Genomic DNA, 16,316 nt, shown 5'->3' with positions numbered 1-16,316 from the left:
CAGATGGCCCCGAGTCAGACGCAGTTTGAAAACGTGGTCGCTCCATGAGATGACTGACAGCACAGCTCTGCAGAAATAACTTCCTGAGCGCGGCAGTCATCTCTGGAGGAAGGGGGTGTTGAGAACAAGTTCCTTTGCAAATCGATATACTAGACACGCTTATGTCAAGTCTGCACACTGCTCTCGTCTTCACGGGAGTTTGTGAATACAAACGCACGAGTCCAAAGAAAAATTATCAATCAGTTTATTATAAAGTCATCACACACACACACACACACGCACGCACACAAACACACACACACACACATCCTCATTGTTTTCAGAGTGTGCTGTCCCATAGATTAACATTAATGGTTGATGGGTACATACTGCATACTCCAGTGCCATAGTGCCATAAATGTACTGCTCTCCCAAACAAACAAACAAAACGGTCACATTATTATCACCAATCCCAAGCGGTGACCCTCTCTGCTTTCTGCAATTTGACAGCCAAGACTAATCAAGACTGTGGTTCAAATCTAACACATGCACACTTCCACCTTGTTATCACTGAAAATGGAGCGGTTGGCTTTAGTGTTCTGGCCACTTGGGAGACAAACAAACATAAAAACATTAGTTTTGCAAACGGAGTGAAGCTGGCCTGTGGATGAGCACAACATAGTGCCTACTTTGGTAACACCTAATACGCCATTCATAAACGATAAAATCCATTTCTTCTTCACGTTTTCTTTTTTTAAGTATCCTATGTTATGTTATTAAAACTGCATTCTCATAAAGGGTTCCCTTGGACTGTCACACGTTTCCTTGCTGATATAACAGCACACTTCCGATCAACATTGCTCATTTGTGCATCTTGACAGCAGCAGGAACTGTGTACTCGCTGAATGCTGCGTCAGGTAGGATAATAGTCATATGATGTGTCGTTACTCATAAAAGCGAAGCAACAGCAGTTGTATTTCGTCCCTTAATGAACGTCAACACCATTTTGACAAAGTAACAAACTGGAAAATAAAGCTGCAACTGTCAGATATAGGGCAAATATAAATGTTGACAATTGTGATTGGAATACCCAAAACCCTTTCAAGTAAAGTGGGATTTGTAAATAACCTGTACATGTTTGTGGAAAATGTGGGGGTCTTGATGCCTTATTAGACTCTAGTAATACGTCCCTTTCATTTGAATTGTACAATACATTCTAAACATTAGATAGGCAAAAGTTCCATTAGTTACATATTTTCAAGTCCACATGAAGTTGCAAAAAAACGAACAAATACATTTACATATTTACACATATGTAAAATTCACCTAATCTTTTTGATACACCAGCCCTAATGGAGGGCATGTGACATCACACCTAAGGCCAAAAAGTCATTAGCTGAAGTCCACGTTGGCTGGTATACGTTTTTTCTTTGATACTGTGCTCTTCACCAGTCTCATCAAAACTACTTAGTGACAAACCACTCATTAGTTTCCCTCTTTGAGTTGGACATTTGTAGTAAAGGAATCCATAAATGTAAATGTTCATTTAAAATGCAATAAAAAAATACTAAAAACAAATTTAACGAAGTGAGCCATAAAGCATATAATATTTTATTGCACAGTCTCTTTCTCTGTGTTGTACCTTGCTTAGGGGGCGAGGGACAAGTCAGTTGTGTGACAGCACCCAGCCAAGATGGCGTCTTACCCCTGTTGTCATTCAGCTCTGTAGTTGGGTTATGTGTACAATTTCAATGTTTTCTTTCTCTGCTGGGGTCCAGAAAGATGCTGTCTGTGTTACCTAGGTCAGTGTTTGCATTCCAAAAAAAAACAAAAAACAGGGTGGGGTTATTAATGCTAACATCAACAGAAATAAATCCTTTAGTTGTGATTCTCATGATGATATGGTGATGCAGTCCATTCTGAAATTGAGTTCAACACCTAGACTTCTCCTCTGGAATGGCTACCGTGAACGCCCCACTACCTCTCTGTGAGCGATAGCCTCAACTGACTCGGGCAGGCAGCTAATACAGGTCACACCATGGTGGACTTATGGCTGCCACTGGAGGTTACAGAGATGTGCAGGTTGTCCCCGTCCTCCTCTCCTTCACTGTCAGTGTCCCCGAGGTTGGGATGCAGTCGGATGCGGCTGCTGGTTCTGCCCCTCTGTTGGGCTTCTGGGGGGGTGGGCACCTTTAGTTCATCTTCATCTGAAGAGTGATAAGACTCATCTTCCCCGACATAGTGGTTGACAATGTGGATGCCATCAAAAGTGGGCTGGTGGGTCAAGCCCCTCCGCCCTTTTAAGCAGCAAATCTGTAAAGTTAGGGGTGATGAGCATGAGGAGCAAGGCAAATCGTTTTATTCAGCATATGGAAACATGCAAAACCAAATAAGAGTTTCATGAGGGAAAACAAAACCTTGTTCAATATTTTACATGCGCAAACTCTTAACAAAAGCAATAGGGTCAAATCCTGCCGGGCAAACAGTGAAATTAGATGGGTATCACTGTCACAAACGGAAGAGGGTGAGTCACACATGGAGTGATACAGGGAGTCATACACAGGCAGCATTTTGGTCCAAATGGAATGGGGTCGATATGAGCAGACCTAGTAGGTCTGCCCATTTGTTCATTAACCAAGAACTGGGTGAGGGCTGCAGAGCCAATGAAGTTTGGATCAAGGAGCTGGAGATAAGGTTGGATTTAAACTAAATAAGGTAACATGGCATCAGTGCCAGGTCACAACTCACCTGGGTCAGCCTACCATGCAACAGACAGACATGTGGGAAGAGAGGCATTCAGATGGCCAGTTTAGAGAAAAAACACAGTTAAGCATATGTCTATGTGGAATGGATAGAATAAGCCTGGGTGACTTTGCCCACACCTGTCTACACATGGCCTTTTGTCTTCCTGTTATGGCTGAAAATTAAATTTCACAGCCCTTCACCCTACATGACAGCAGTCAATATTTCCAGCAAAATGATGCAGGTCCCACTTTAGCTCAGATGTTGGGCGTAAATGGAGGAGGTGGGGGATTACAGATTCACATCCTTGTTACTCTTTCACCTCTTTGGTCATCTACAAACACCTACAGTGATGCATCGCAGGCAGGCCGTTCTGCAAAATAGCTGACCATTGGACTTAAACTAGCTCAGAGGAGAATGAAGAACTCTGTTGACTTCATCATGTTGCCTGACTGCACTGCCTTGATATGAGGCCTGGAAGAACACAATGCATGATTCAGTGTAGCAACACTTTAACCACCAGCCCCAACCTTTCTGTTGTTGAGGTTTGTTTCTTCCTGTGGGGTGGAGGATGGAGGGTAGTGGTGGTGGTGGTGGTGGTGGTGTGTGTGTGTGTGTGTGTGTGTGTGTGTGGGTGGGTGGGTGGGTGTGTGGGGGGTAACAAATCTGAGGATATACTTCTTAGTAAATAATTAATTTGCTTGAAGTCAACAAGTCTCCTTCAAAACTATTAATTCCTCATGCAAACCTAACAATGCCTGCATAACTTGCAACGCTTTGGTCTAATTTGGTCTACAAGTTTATACAGAGTTGAAACCTACTAAGGGTATGTGGTCTGTGCAGAGGTGGGAAGTTATGGTTTTTTAAATTTTTTTTAACTTGTACGGCAACCATTATTCCAGATGGGTCTAAAATGATTCACAATGTCAACACGTCTTTCAGTGCCACTATATCTTAAGGGCAATGATGTGATTGCAAGTTGCTTATACTCTTACTTATTCAACAAAAGTGATCACATCCATACCAATCATTTCATCTTGTGACTGGTAATTAACAATTCCTCAGTTTTTATTTCAAATTAAAGAATGGAATGTCAACATTTTATTGTAGGTCTTTTTTTTAATCTGTACTTCTGTTTGCATAGTGGCGTTCAACTTGAATTAGTGCGGTTATGTTTATGAGAGGGCTTGTGAGGGATATGTACAAGTGACTCATTGCAGGAAGTTTGAGGGTGTAGTTAACACTTCTAATCTATAAATTGGCCTCAAAGTAAACCCAAATCTGAGCAAAAGTTGTGAAATGTTCTAAGCAAGCGACATCCTGGCTGAAATGGATTAAAAAAATCTGAAGTAAACCGCCCCCCCCCCCCCCAAGTTTAAAAGGCACAACTGTAAATTAGTGCAAGTGCTTGAGGGATTAAAGATCCAGGCACTGCTAGAGCAATACTGTGATTAGTCACTGACCTTCATTTTGTGAGACTTACCTCATGGTTTAGTTCTGCTATATGGTCTTTCAGTTCGCGAATGTACTGCCTCGAGTCTGTGTGGTTTAGTTGGCCTTTGACCTTCCCTTCTTCTTTCTGTGTATACATAAACCATCATACAAAAATGGGTCATACTTTTACATTCCTTGAAATCAGAATCATATCTATTGCCAAATATAAGAACATACAAGGAATTTGTTTTGGTATGTTGGCGCAAGAGGGAAAAATTAACAGTAAATAGTAAAGAGAAAAGTTAAAAATAATAATAAATCCCTTGAGGAATAGAAAAGAAGGGGGCACTGACACAAGGTGGCCTGTTCAAATACTAAATATCCTATACCAATTTGTACACCTGGACACTACTTGGCATCCTCCTTATCATATTCTTCATATAGCTTATAATTCCATTATAATTCTGTTGTCTTCTTTCAATGTTGTATTCTCTAAATTGTTTTTTATTCTGCACACACAACATCCATTGCACGTTGTCCATCTTGGGAGAGAGATCCCTCCTCTGTTGCTCTCCCTGGGGTTTTCTCCATTAAACGTTTAATTTTTTAGGAATTTGTTACTTATCTGATGCGAGGGTCTAAGGACAGGATGTTGTATTGCTGTAAAGCCCACTGAGGCAAATTTGTAATTTGTGATGTTGGGCTACACAAATAAAACTAACTTGACTACATCTTAAGGACTACCTAGCTACAGAGAAGTAGTATGTATTTAGACAAGAGTACAGTATCCATCACACCCAGTATTATGAACATATAGCTGGTGCAATTAAAATAAAAGTGGTGAAAACCCAATCAATCTCTTAACAAACTGTGACTAGACACTGCTATGATTTCTACTTGATAAACTACCACAGTCCAAAGGCATGTAGGTCAGGTGAATCAGCCATACGAAATTGTCCCTAGTTGTGAATGTGTGTGTGTGTGTGTGCGTGCGTCAGCCCTGTGATGGCCTGGTAGCCTTTCCAGGGTGTCTCCCTGCCTGCTGCCCAATGACTGCTGGGATAGGCTTCAGCGGTTTGGATAATGGACAGATGGATGGAAACTACCACATAAGGGCGACAATAGTAATAGCACTCTGGGAAACCAGCATCACAAAGTGTCCAAGAACTGGGGCAGCTATTGACTGGTGTCTTTATGCATGCTCAACAATCCAGGTAAGGAAATCACAGAAAGGTGAATCAGTTCATCTGGACACAACGTTTATTGAGAGAGATGTTTCATCACTCATCGAAGTGACCTCTTCAGTCTCAACTGACTGCAGTTATCCCCCGAACCTTATAAACAACACAGTGGCATAACGACCGAAAACAACGATCAGTTTCATATGCAAATAGGCGTGACTATTAGCTAGAGTTACAATCGCAATGTGTACTATTCACAGAGGATTGGGGAATAGTTGCAATCACAGCATTATAAGATGGGGAACAGGTCTACTCTTAGCCCCCCCCCCCCCCCGGTTCAGGGATGGGCATTCCCTCTTCACATAGATGGCCTCTTTTACTCCCTGTTCAAGGAGGGGAGAAATGCTAGTTTCAACGGGGAGTCAAAGAGCACATCTATGTGAAGAGGGAATGACCATCCCTGAACTGAGGGGAGGGAGTCTGAGAGTACTTCTGTCACCATCTTACAATGCTGTGACTGCAACTATTCCCCAATCCTCTGTGAATAGTACACATGATCATTGTAACTCTAGTTAATGCTCACGGTAATTTGCATATGAAACGGATTGTTGTTTTCGGTCGTTACGCCACTGTGTTGTTTATAAGAGTGGGGATACCTGCAGTCAGTTTAGACTGAAGAGGTCACTTAGATGAGTAATGAAACAGCTCTCTTAAGAAACGTGTCCAGATGAACTGATTCAACTTATGTGATATTGACAGGTGATTCCCTCCTAGCACCCTGGGAATGAAGCTGGTAACTACATTCAACAGTTAAACAAAAATAACCCATGTGATGTTTACCACCCTCAAAGCGAAGACATCTGCAGGGATTGGCAACAAACATACTGTATTTCAACTCTCAAATCACACCCTTGAAGATGCCTGCTAGAAAGCCCAGAGAGGAGCACACGGTTAAGTTCAGGCAAACCACAGGCAGTAAGCGTGGGACCGGTGAGGAAAACGGGAAGATACATTTACTCAGGGTTAGGGTTAAATGTTGAGGCAAAGAAGTGATATTGTTTTCTTTGCCTGGCCAACACCCCAAAATATAAATGGGTTTTTCGATTCCTGTGGTAAGGTGGGGTCAAATGTGTTGTGTCCTGATAGGGTTTTTTGACAATGAGTGATGTAAACAAGCAATGCTGTCCCAAGAATCTGTTGTTTTTGAGGTTTCCTCCCCCCAAAACACTGTAACGATAAGGGACAGGCAGTTAATGAGACTTCCTTGTGCTCAGCTGCGTGAATCACCAGGTGTCAGGCTGTGGCCAAGAATGTCAAACGTCTCAGAGCGATGGCTTCCTCGCCTTTCTGCACCCTCAACTACCCCCAAGGCTGCTGTCCTCCATTTAAAATCATACATTTTGGGAAGAAGGATAAAACAAAAACTAAAAAAGACAGCTGTGTTTAAAATAAGTGAACTGTCTTGGCTGTGCAAAGGGGCCAATTACTGCTGATAACTGAAAAAGTTGAGTGTTTTAAAATGTACTACCATTGCTATGACAAACAAACCAGCTCTTACAAATCTGGTGAAAAACATTCTTTGATCAAGGAAAACATCATGAGCGTTCATCTCACATGTGAAGAAAACCACAACCAATAAGAGGATATTGCATTCATGCATTAAATCTAAATAACCACCACATTATGCCAGTTTAGCTCTTAAGACATTTACGCTGTTAACAATAATACCTTCTCTTCTGAGAAACGCTTTTCAATAGACTCAGCTCTGTTTATCATACATCCATTAGCAGATATATTATATAATCACCGTTACCATTTCTCAGTATGGGCAAAGAACGTTGCTAGGCCCAAGGTAGGATGCTAGCTTGAAGCCAGCGGTATTCTGCATTAAGTAATAATAACAATGTTGACAGTTTAGTACTGGCACTTTTCCCCATTATGCATTTCAAATCTGGCAAAGAAAACTAAGAGGTGAGAAGTAAAAAAAAAACCCTGAAAGTATCCCTTACCGATTCAAAGTTAACATAAATTAGGTGCAAAACAATATATCTACTACTACTACTACTGCAAAACAATGTATAATCGGTACTAAAAAGGTAGTATAAATCTACCATGTCAGGAAATCTCCAACCTAAACCATGCATGTAACTTTTATTAGCCAGCGTGTCTCTGTGATAAGAAGTGATTTTTCATCTTGATACAGATCGCAGATATAAAAAGTTTATTTCTGCAGGCTGTCATTCAAATGTATGCTTAACACTGCCAAATAATCCAACCATTTTGTATATACTATACTGTATACTGTACGTATGTATAGTGGTACACTCTGTCATGTCCATCTACCTCAGGCATGTATGTAAGTAAACTGCTAACATCTATTTCAGCATCTCTGATATATTCTCTGCACCGTTGCACCTTATCACCTCTTATTTTGCCTGTATAAGTCAATTCTTATGTATATATTTGAAGATTGTTGTGTTGTTATTCTATGTTAAGTACACTGAGAGAGCCACAAAACCAGAGTCAAATGTGCAAACCTACATGGCCAATTAAAAGGATTTTGATTCTGAAATATCTATCCTTCCTGTTCTGGCTTGCTCTTCCTTAAATCACAGATATGGTATTTCATATTCACCACTAAAGCTCAGCACAACAGCCCTGCAAACAGCAGAGTGACCTTTACCACAGTAAAGAAAGCTGTGACCTTTTGTTACCAAAACCTCACTCCATTGCTGCCCTGGAGGGTAAAGTGCACCTCTTTTTTTCAGTAAAGGTATTTTCTGATATAAAAGCAGGGTTTGTTTTACCCACAACCTGTACAGCTAGCAACCAAACCACAGACCAAAGAACTAAACACTGATTTAACAAAGGCTCAGACAGAAAAACTGCTTTTGCAGGTAGCAAACACATGCAGCCGATACGGTTATTGGGACTTCTCTTCTAAATACAGTAAATTATGGAAAACTAAATGTAAATAATCTGCTGATGTTATCGGCACATCCAAATAAGGGTTCATTACACAGATATGAAACAGTAAGGGCTTAGTGATAAATGTTTGGTGTTGAGTGTTTTTGCTCCATCACCTAGTAACAAAACCTCAGAACCCACGTTGGGTAATTATGTACATCTGTCTGTGAAGGGGAAGGAGGAGAGGGGCTTTTTTGAAGGTGTATTGACACCAATTGAAAACAGTCAAGGCCTATGGTAAAAAAGTGTGACAGAAAAAATATTGTTTTCTCAGGTACAAGACAGAAGAAATTTCGAATAGCCTCCTTGCATGGCTATATTTACTATTTTCCCCAATAGTACTGAGGAAATGCTAAGAGACAATAAGAAAAAAGGGCTGTCATGTCTCTTTGGTAAAGAGGAGACAGACTTGCTTTCCAACCTCATTTAGATTTGTTAATATCAGATGTGTTTATATACAGAGCCCCTCCACTGCCCAAAGAGCAAAATGTCCCTGAGCTAACTCAACTCAACTGTCTGAGATAACTGTGCAAAACAAAGCTAAGGTTGTTCAAACCAAACCATAATTCTGGCTTGATGGACTATCTATATAACAGGAAAATATTTAAGATGGCATTAGATAATAAAGAAGTAAGTTCTGTGTAATTTTCCCTCACTTACTCTTAATGTGAACTTATTTTATCTCTTTTGCAAATCAAATGCCTGGAACCCCATCTCAAGTACGATGACTTTATCTCTTCCAGTATAGCATGCTGTGTGAAGGCAACACCCTTTCTTAACAAGTGAATCGAAAGCTTTACAGATTCTTCAGAACAGATTTGGTAGCTAATACGCTTAGGCGATTTATCTTTGCAACTGAAACTTCATGTACGACTATGAAATTAAGAAAAAAAAATCCACTGCAAATAAAATAATTAGTAAAGATGGATCACAATTTTTTGCCAAGTGAATATTTTGTATCATTGTGTTTTGCAAGTTAATGTGTCTCTGTCTCCCCTATAGCCTAAACACAAAATGATGATGATTTCCTTCAATGCAGCTTTTATCATATTAACAGAGGAACAGCAGCCTCCCACACCTGAACTGCATAGTGTGCAACTGTTTACGTATACACTCAGTTGTTATGTAGGGTTGATAGTGCTAGCCTCGGCTCTATTTGTTTTGGTCATTATTTTGTGTGGTGATACATTCATAGCCTTCTTGATGAGACTCATTAACTCAGTGGCTATGTCTTTATGTCAGACTACGTCTGTGTGTCCATCTCAGTCTGTCCCAACCCAGCTGTTTCCATTGACCACATTTCTCAAGTGTTGAATGTTCTGATAGACACACTCATAACCCCCTTTGAATCCAGTACAATCCACAAAGAGGGCCAATACTGGAACATTTATACATTATAAATATAAGCAAACAATATACAGCTTTCTTTTTTTTTTAAAGATTTTTTTTTTTGTTGCCATTTTTCACCTTTATTTGATAGCGATAATAGAGAGACAGACAGGAAAGGCAGGGTAGAGAGAGGGGATGACATGCAGCAAAGGGCCTGGGCCGGATTCGAACCCAGGCCGCTGCGGTAAGCACTCAGCCTTATGTGGTACAAGTCACCGGGGTGCCCCACACCATATAGAGCTTTGAAGTAAATTTAGCACTCATTTCAAAATGTCACAGACTGAGAGTCCTTTCAACATAAGTACAAGACCAGGAAGTGTCGAACAGTTAAATGTGCCATCTCCAGAGCCACATGTGCCCCGAAATGGGCGACATACCGTGGACATAAAAAGTCTACACACCTGTGGTAAAATGGCAGATTTCTGTGACATAAAAAAAAGAAACCAAGATAAATCATGTCAGAATTTTTTCCACCTGTAATGTGAAACTGCAACCTATAAAAACAAAGTGGAAAAACAATCAAAAGTTTTCTGGGGAAAAAAAAACAAACACATAAAATAACCTGGCTGCATAAGTGTGCATACCCTTTTATAATTCGGGATGTGGCTGTGTTCAGAATTAACCGTCCGTCCATTATCAAAACCGCTTATCCTGCTCTCAGGGTCGCAGGGATGCTGGAGCCTATCCCAGCAGTCATTGGGCAGCAGGCGGGAAGACACCCTGGACAGGCCGCCAGGCACATTCAAACTCGTGTTAAATAGTAGCAAAGGTGTAAAAACAAGGTCCAGAAAGTAAAAGCCCAAAAATGTGTATTGCTCCACCCATGTACTACACCAGCATATTCAAGTAAACACCACCCCTCAACTAGGTAGGGGAAAATAGTTAATGAAATCAACTGGTTTAATAACATAGGTGGTGCAAATACATGGTTTGGACTTTCACTTTCTGGAACTGGTTTTTACACCTCTGAATAGTAGTTAGTGTATCAATTGAAGTGAACAGGATAATGAACAGGATTTCATTACTGAAAGGTGTCGATCAGGAGAGGGGTACTAAATAATTTCTAAGGCACTAGATATACAATGGAACATAGTGATGACAATCATCAACACGTGGAGAAAATATGTCACAACGGTGACATTACCAAGAACGGGATGTCCCTCCAAAATTGACAAGAATACAAGGAGAAAACTGGTCAGGGAGGCTGCTAAGAGGCCTACGGCAACATTAAAGGAACTGCAGGAATTTCTGGCAAGTACCGGTTGCTTCTAGCCTGGGAACCAGATGAATTCACACATTCTAATTGATCTGGCTCCTCTCAGTCCATTTTCAATTTCCAAGGGGTGTTATCAACGGGCACAGACCAAAACACCTCTGGACACAATTGGATAGACCTACAACCAATCAGAGCAACAATGTAGTGAAGAAGCACTTGATGCATTTACCAAATCCTGTCAGAAGTACGGTAAACAAATCTTTCTTATCAACAAAAGCTTTAAGTACAGTTGTTATACTTTCCAGAGAAAATATAACATCCAGTTGATTTAATATTGTCGTGATAGTGGAGTGATCGCAATAACAGAGCAGACTGTTCCACATCAGCTGCAGCCAACGGCGGTCCTCTGTAGGTCAGCTTTTTTTCCCCCACCCACATTCCGGGAAGACCCGCTCCTACTCTGCCTCTGATTGGCTAACCCTATCCCTAACCCCACCCCAACCAATTTAACCAATGGGGGCAACGAGAGAGGTAGAGTTCCCGGAATGCAGCTGGGAAAAAAATAAGGCTGTACATCATTGGATCAACCCCACCCCATATTAGATAAACGGTTGTGATTGGCCCGACCCGGGCCAGGTCGGCTGGAAATCTGTCTGAACGGGATGGTGGCTGGATGTATACGCCAGAGCAAATGTGAAACATGAGCTCGCAGATTCGTCTCGTTCCTAGGTTAGGATGCGCCCTACATGTGACAGCAATCTCCCGTATTCTTTATATGTCTGGGCTATGGGATACAGTGGCAAGACGGAAGCCTTCTCACACCAAAAAAGAAAACACCCAAGCCCGGCTAAATTTTGCAAAAAGATACATCCAGTCTCCCAAAACCATATGGAAAAATGTGCTGTGATCTGATGAGACCAAGATTGAATTTTTTGGCCATAATTCCAAAATGTATGTTTGACGCAAAAACAACACAACACATCAGCAAAGTAACACCATACCCACGATGAAGCATGTAAGTGGCAGCATCATGCTTGGGGCTGCAATTCTTCAGCCGGAACCGGGGCTTTAGTCAAGGTGGAGGGACTCAAGAATAGTGCCAAATAACAGTCCGTTTTGGCGCAAAACCTTCAGGCATCTGCTAGAAAGCTGAAGAGGAATTTCGCCTTTCAGCACAACTACCCAAAGCATACATCCAATTCAACAAAAGAATGGCTTCACTACAAGAAGATCAACATTTTGGGATGGCCCAACCAGAGCCCGGACCTGAATCTAATTGACAATCTGTGGGGTGACCTGAAGAGGACCGTGCACAGGAGATACCCTCGCAATTGACAGATCTAGAACATTTTTGTCAGGAAGACTGGGAAAATATTGCTAAGTCAAGATGTGCCAAGCTGATAGACTTACCCAAAAAGACTTGGCGTGCTGTAATAAATTCAAAAGGTGCACTAATGCAACCAGGTAATTCTAAGTTTATTTTTTTCCCCTATACGGTTTCCCTTTGTTTTTCCATTTTTTTTATAGGTTGTAATTTCAAATTAAAGGTGGAAAAAGCTCTGACACAATTTATCTTGGTTTCATTTTTTTTACATCACAAAAACCTGCCATCTTAACAGGGGTGTGCAGACTTTTTATGTCCACTGTAGGGTGAAATCCTGCCAGATATTTTTTTTCATCCATCTATAAAGCATTTCCAAACACCAGTTGTTCTTGTTAGAAAATCAGTACCTTAAAGTGTCATTACTCAGGCTAATTAGTGTCCATACCATTGACTGATAACATCAGTCTACTTTCATGTAGGTATTCCCTAGTCAATGCATTCTCAGTCTCCTCTTCCACATCCTGTATAATAAGTGATTATTAATCAGAGAAATGAACTCACTTATAGCCTATAGCCAAAAGGGAGCTATCATTATTCATTAATACATTAATGATGATAACGCCGTTTTGCAGGAATTGTCTACTATCAGACAATTAGAATCAGTATCCACTGAGTCACTAATACAAAAAAGCAAGAAAGACTAAGTCTAATAAGTTAGACTGTCATTGAACTATAACAGATGAGCTCCAGAAAGTGTTTCTCCATGGTCTCACAGATTAGATCATTTGTTCTCTCATTTCTAGCTTTTGGGGTGAATTATTGATATTCAGTAATATTGAAATGTCAAGAATCAAAATGCTACTGTGTGTAAATTCTATTTACAAGACTCGACTCAATTGTTGAGTGAACGAACTTCCCTTTTAATAAACTACTCTGATGCATGTATACTGTTACCGGAGAGAACATCAAATGGTGACAAACATTCTTTTCAGGCTCTTAGCAGCACAAGCATAAAGGCCAATATTTTGTTGTCCACCTTCCACTTCTACTGCAATCTCGTTTTCTTTACAACAAACCCCACCTTCTTCCTCTTCACATCAATGAAAACACCAAAATAGATATGTCTCCTCACTTTGTACCTTCCTGTATGAAGTGCCTTTGCAAAGATTCAAAGCGAGCAATACTTCTACTTTCGTGCAAGAGACATTTGTTGAGTTGGACTGTGCCTAGAAATGATTTAGAGGTTAAGTCACTGGTGTTTTCTCCCGTGTCTCTTTCAGGCTTCCTACTGTATCAATAGACAATAAAAATACTAATGGTGAGTGCACAGCCAACTCTTAGAAAAAGGTGAATATAGGTTATGTTGCAGTTTCAGTTGTTGAGAATGCTCTCTATCAGAGGTGCAGTGTGTCATTCCAAAAAGACAGGACAATGTGTGTAAGATGCCTGTGGGGTGAATCGAGGGTGGGGGTTGGGGTTCTCTACCTGGATCTCAAGCTCAGAGATTTGTTGCTGGAGCTCAGCCATAGCAGCAATGTTATCAGCTTCTCGTAGCCTCACTGCCATTACCTCCTCCTTGCTCTGGGGAAAAGAGAGCAGCCAGCAGTTGTCAGACAACAACAGAAAAACAGACACAATTTTGAGAGATATTTTGCCAAAGCTCCAGGGTTTTGTGGTGCTGATGTCTCTGTATAAAAACAACAACACATATACTATTTGAGGAATTCAGATCCAAACAACAAGGGAACTAAGCTGTTAATGTGTGAGACTAGTGATGGGTGAATCCCTAAGAGACAGGGGTGTCTCTGAGCTGCAGATAGCAGTTTAACAGCATCAGCAGAGCCGTCGGTACTGAGATGCTATCACTAATAGTAGGAACCAAAAGCAGAACAAACTGCTTCCCTTTTCTGGATCTGGATGATGATGTTATCAAGAGGCAACAGACCAGGCAGAACTGATCCCCCCCCCCCAAAACATCACATAGGGTTTAATGACAAATTTGACCTAAAGTGGATTTAGGGTGAGCTAGCCCTTCTGAGCATTTATAAATATAAACTGGAGCTTGCTGCATGAATCACAATAAAGATGGTATTTCATACAATTTTAGTTCTTAAAAGGCAAGTCATGATTTTTTTAGATGTGCTGTATCTCACAATATACAATAAAAACATTTCATACTATATTTTGACAACTATCAAAACCGAGTCATGGCTGTTAGCTGAAATATCAGTGGTGCAGACCATACCTTGCATTCAATCTCAGCTTGTCTCCGCTTGATGTCTTTCAGTTGCGCATGTGCATCTTTATTTTGCACTGTCAGCATCTGTACATGTTCCTGTAGTCTGCGCGCCTCCTGCTCTGCCCGGCGCAACTGGTTGTTATGAATCTCATTCTATGTGGGCATAGGGGTGGAAATTTTGGAAGAAGTTGAATTTGAATTAGTATTTTCATGTTGTTTAATGAAAGCAATCTCTCAGAATGCCAGTAGAAGGTGGCGCGCAATGTTCCCACTGACTCAACCTCTATTATTACACTAAATAATTTGATAATTTTCTGCTGTTGCAGACACCTTGGGAGACTGAAGTGGACTGCTGCCCCCTGAAGGCTGCTGTGTGACAGTGCGACTAAGAAATCCAGTTCAAACCCAGATTGTTCTCACTACTTTGTATCAATAAACCAACACACTTCTTTCTTTTGACAAAAAAAATGCCATTTTATAAGCCAATTTGAGCTTAGAATTTGAAAACACCAGATGAACATTTAAATGAAAGTTAAAAAATATAAAAATCAATGAGGTTTGTGCCATTGGACATTGTAGACATCATCTGACCTGGGTTTCGAGCTCCAGCATCCTCTGGCGTGTCTCCCGAAGCTCTGCCTGGGCCTCAGCCTCACGCAACCTCACACTCATCAGCTCGTCCTGCAGCTCACTCAGGGTGTTCTTCCTGGGGCTGTCCTTCCAGCGACCAGCAGTACGTGCCAAGTGACGCTGAAGGGGGGGGGGCACTCCATCAATCAACTGATTTATGACTTCATCAAAAGATATGCCAACTTGCCAGGATAACTTCAAGGAGCAAAGCATGGAATGCCAAAAGATTAAGATGGCTGAAGAAGAAATGTATTTAGGTTGATTTACAGATTTAGAGATTTGAGCCAAATACAACTCTGATTCAAGATTCAATATACTTTAATCTTGAATTGTTACAATATGCAGTGAAATTGGTTTTTGGCAACTCAAACTATGAAACAGAAGAAATGAACACAATAATAATAAAATAATAATAATAATACAATAAAAATACAGTACAATTAAAAAAAAAGGTTAAAAATATCTGGGGAGTATACAGAAAGTATATCCCGATAAATATATATATATATAGATATATATATACAATGTGCAGTTGCTATACACAATACAAGTACAAAAAGTCTGAACGAGGGGCATCTGGGTAGCATACCAGTCTATTCCGTTGCCTACCAATATGGGGATCACACAGACAACCCTACTGTATAGAACATGATTAACATTTGGTTTGACATTTGTAAATATTTAAATATTAGCCCTTTCTGGTCATGCTTCAGTCCTATTTGCGGTAATGCCAACTTTAAATGAGGAAAAAGTGATCCAGGATTTCAAATATGGGCTGAAAAAGGGTTAAGAAAAGTACAAGATATGTACAGAGAAGATGAAGTATGTAATATGACATCCCAAAGAATCATTTTTTTCCAGATATATTCAACTTAGGAGCTTTACATCTGCATCTCAAAACCATTCATTAGAGATACCTGCTATTTCCTCAATAGAGGTAGCAATCATAGGACACTGTTACAATAAAAGTTTTATTTCTGTCATCTTTGTATAACTTGTTTGTATCTGGGTCTGATGAAACCTCAGAATCCAAACGGAGACTATGGAAGGAAGATATAGATGAGAAAATATCCTTAGAAGACTGGAGTGAGGCATGTAAGAAGGCTCAGAGGTAGACAATCAACAGTAGCCTGAAACTTACACAGTATAAATGGCTGATGCGTACATGCATAACTCCTGTTCAACTGCATAAGTTTAATGATAACATTCCTGATA

At 40.6% G+C, this 16,316-nt stretch overlaps 1 protein-coding gene across 2 annotated transcripts in view; it reads right to left on the bottom strand.

Annotated features, from left to right (window-relative positions):
- Positions 1 to 239: 239 nt before the first annotated feature.
- Positions 240 to 16,316, bottom strand: part of evi5b (ecotropic viral integration site 5b) — a 61,551-nt gene continuing 45,474 nt past the window's right edge. For both annotated transcript variants that reach the window (XM_056277404.1, XM_056277405.1), the window contains 5 exons: positions 15,063 to 15,221; positions 14,478 to 14,624; positions 13,718 to 13,813; positions 4,205 to 4,300; positions 240 to 2,292 (listed from right to left, as the gene is read on the bottom strand). In XM_056277404.1, coding sequence (XP_056133379.1) covers positions 2,011 to 2,292; positions 4,205 to 4,300; positions 13,718 to 13,813; positions 14,478 to 14,624; positions 15,063 to 15,221 — 780 coding nt within the window. In that variant the 3' untranslated portion in view covers positions 240 to 2,010. The remainder of the gene's footprint in view (positions 2,293 to 4,204; positions 4,301 to 13,717; positions 13,814 to 14,477; positions 14,625 to 15,062; positions 15,222 to 16,316) is intronic.

This window comes from Lampris incognitus, chromosome 3, assembly GCF_029633865.1.
Source record: "Lampris incognitus isolate fLamInc1 chromosome 3, fLamInc1.hap2, whole genome shotgun sequence".
Classification (NCBI taxonomy): Eukaryota; Metazoa; Chordata; class Actinopteri; order Lampriformes; family Lampridae; genus Lampris; species Lampris incognitus.
This window is presented reverse-complemented; position numbering and strand designations above follow the sequence as displayed.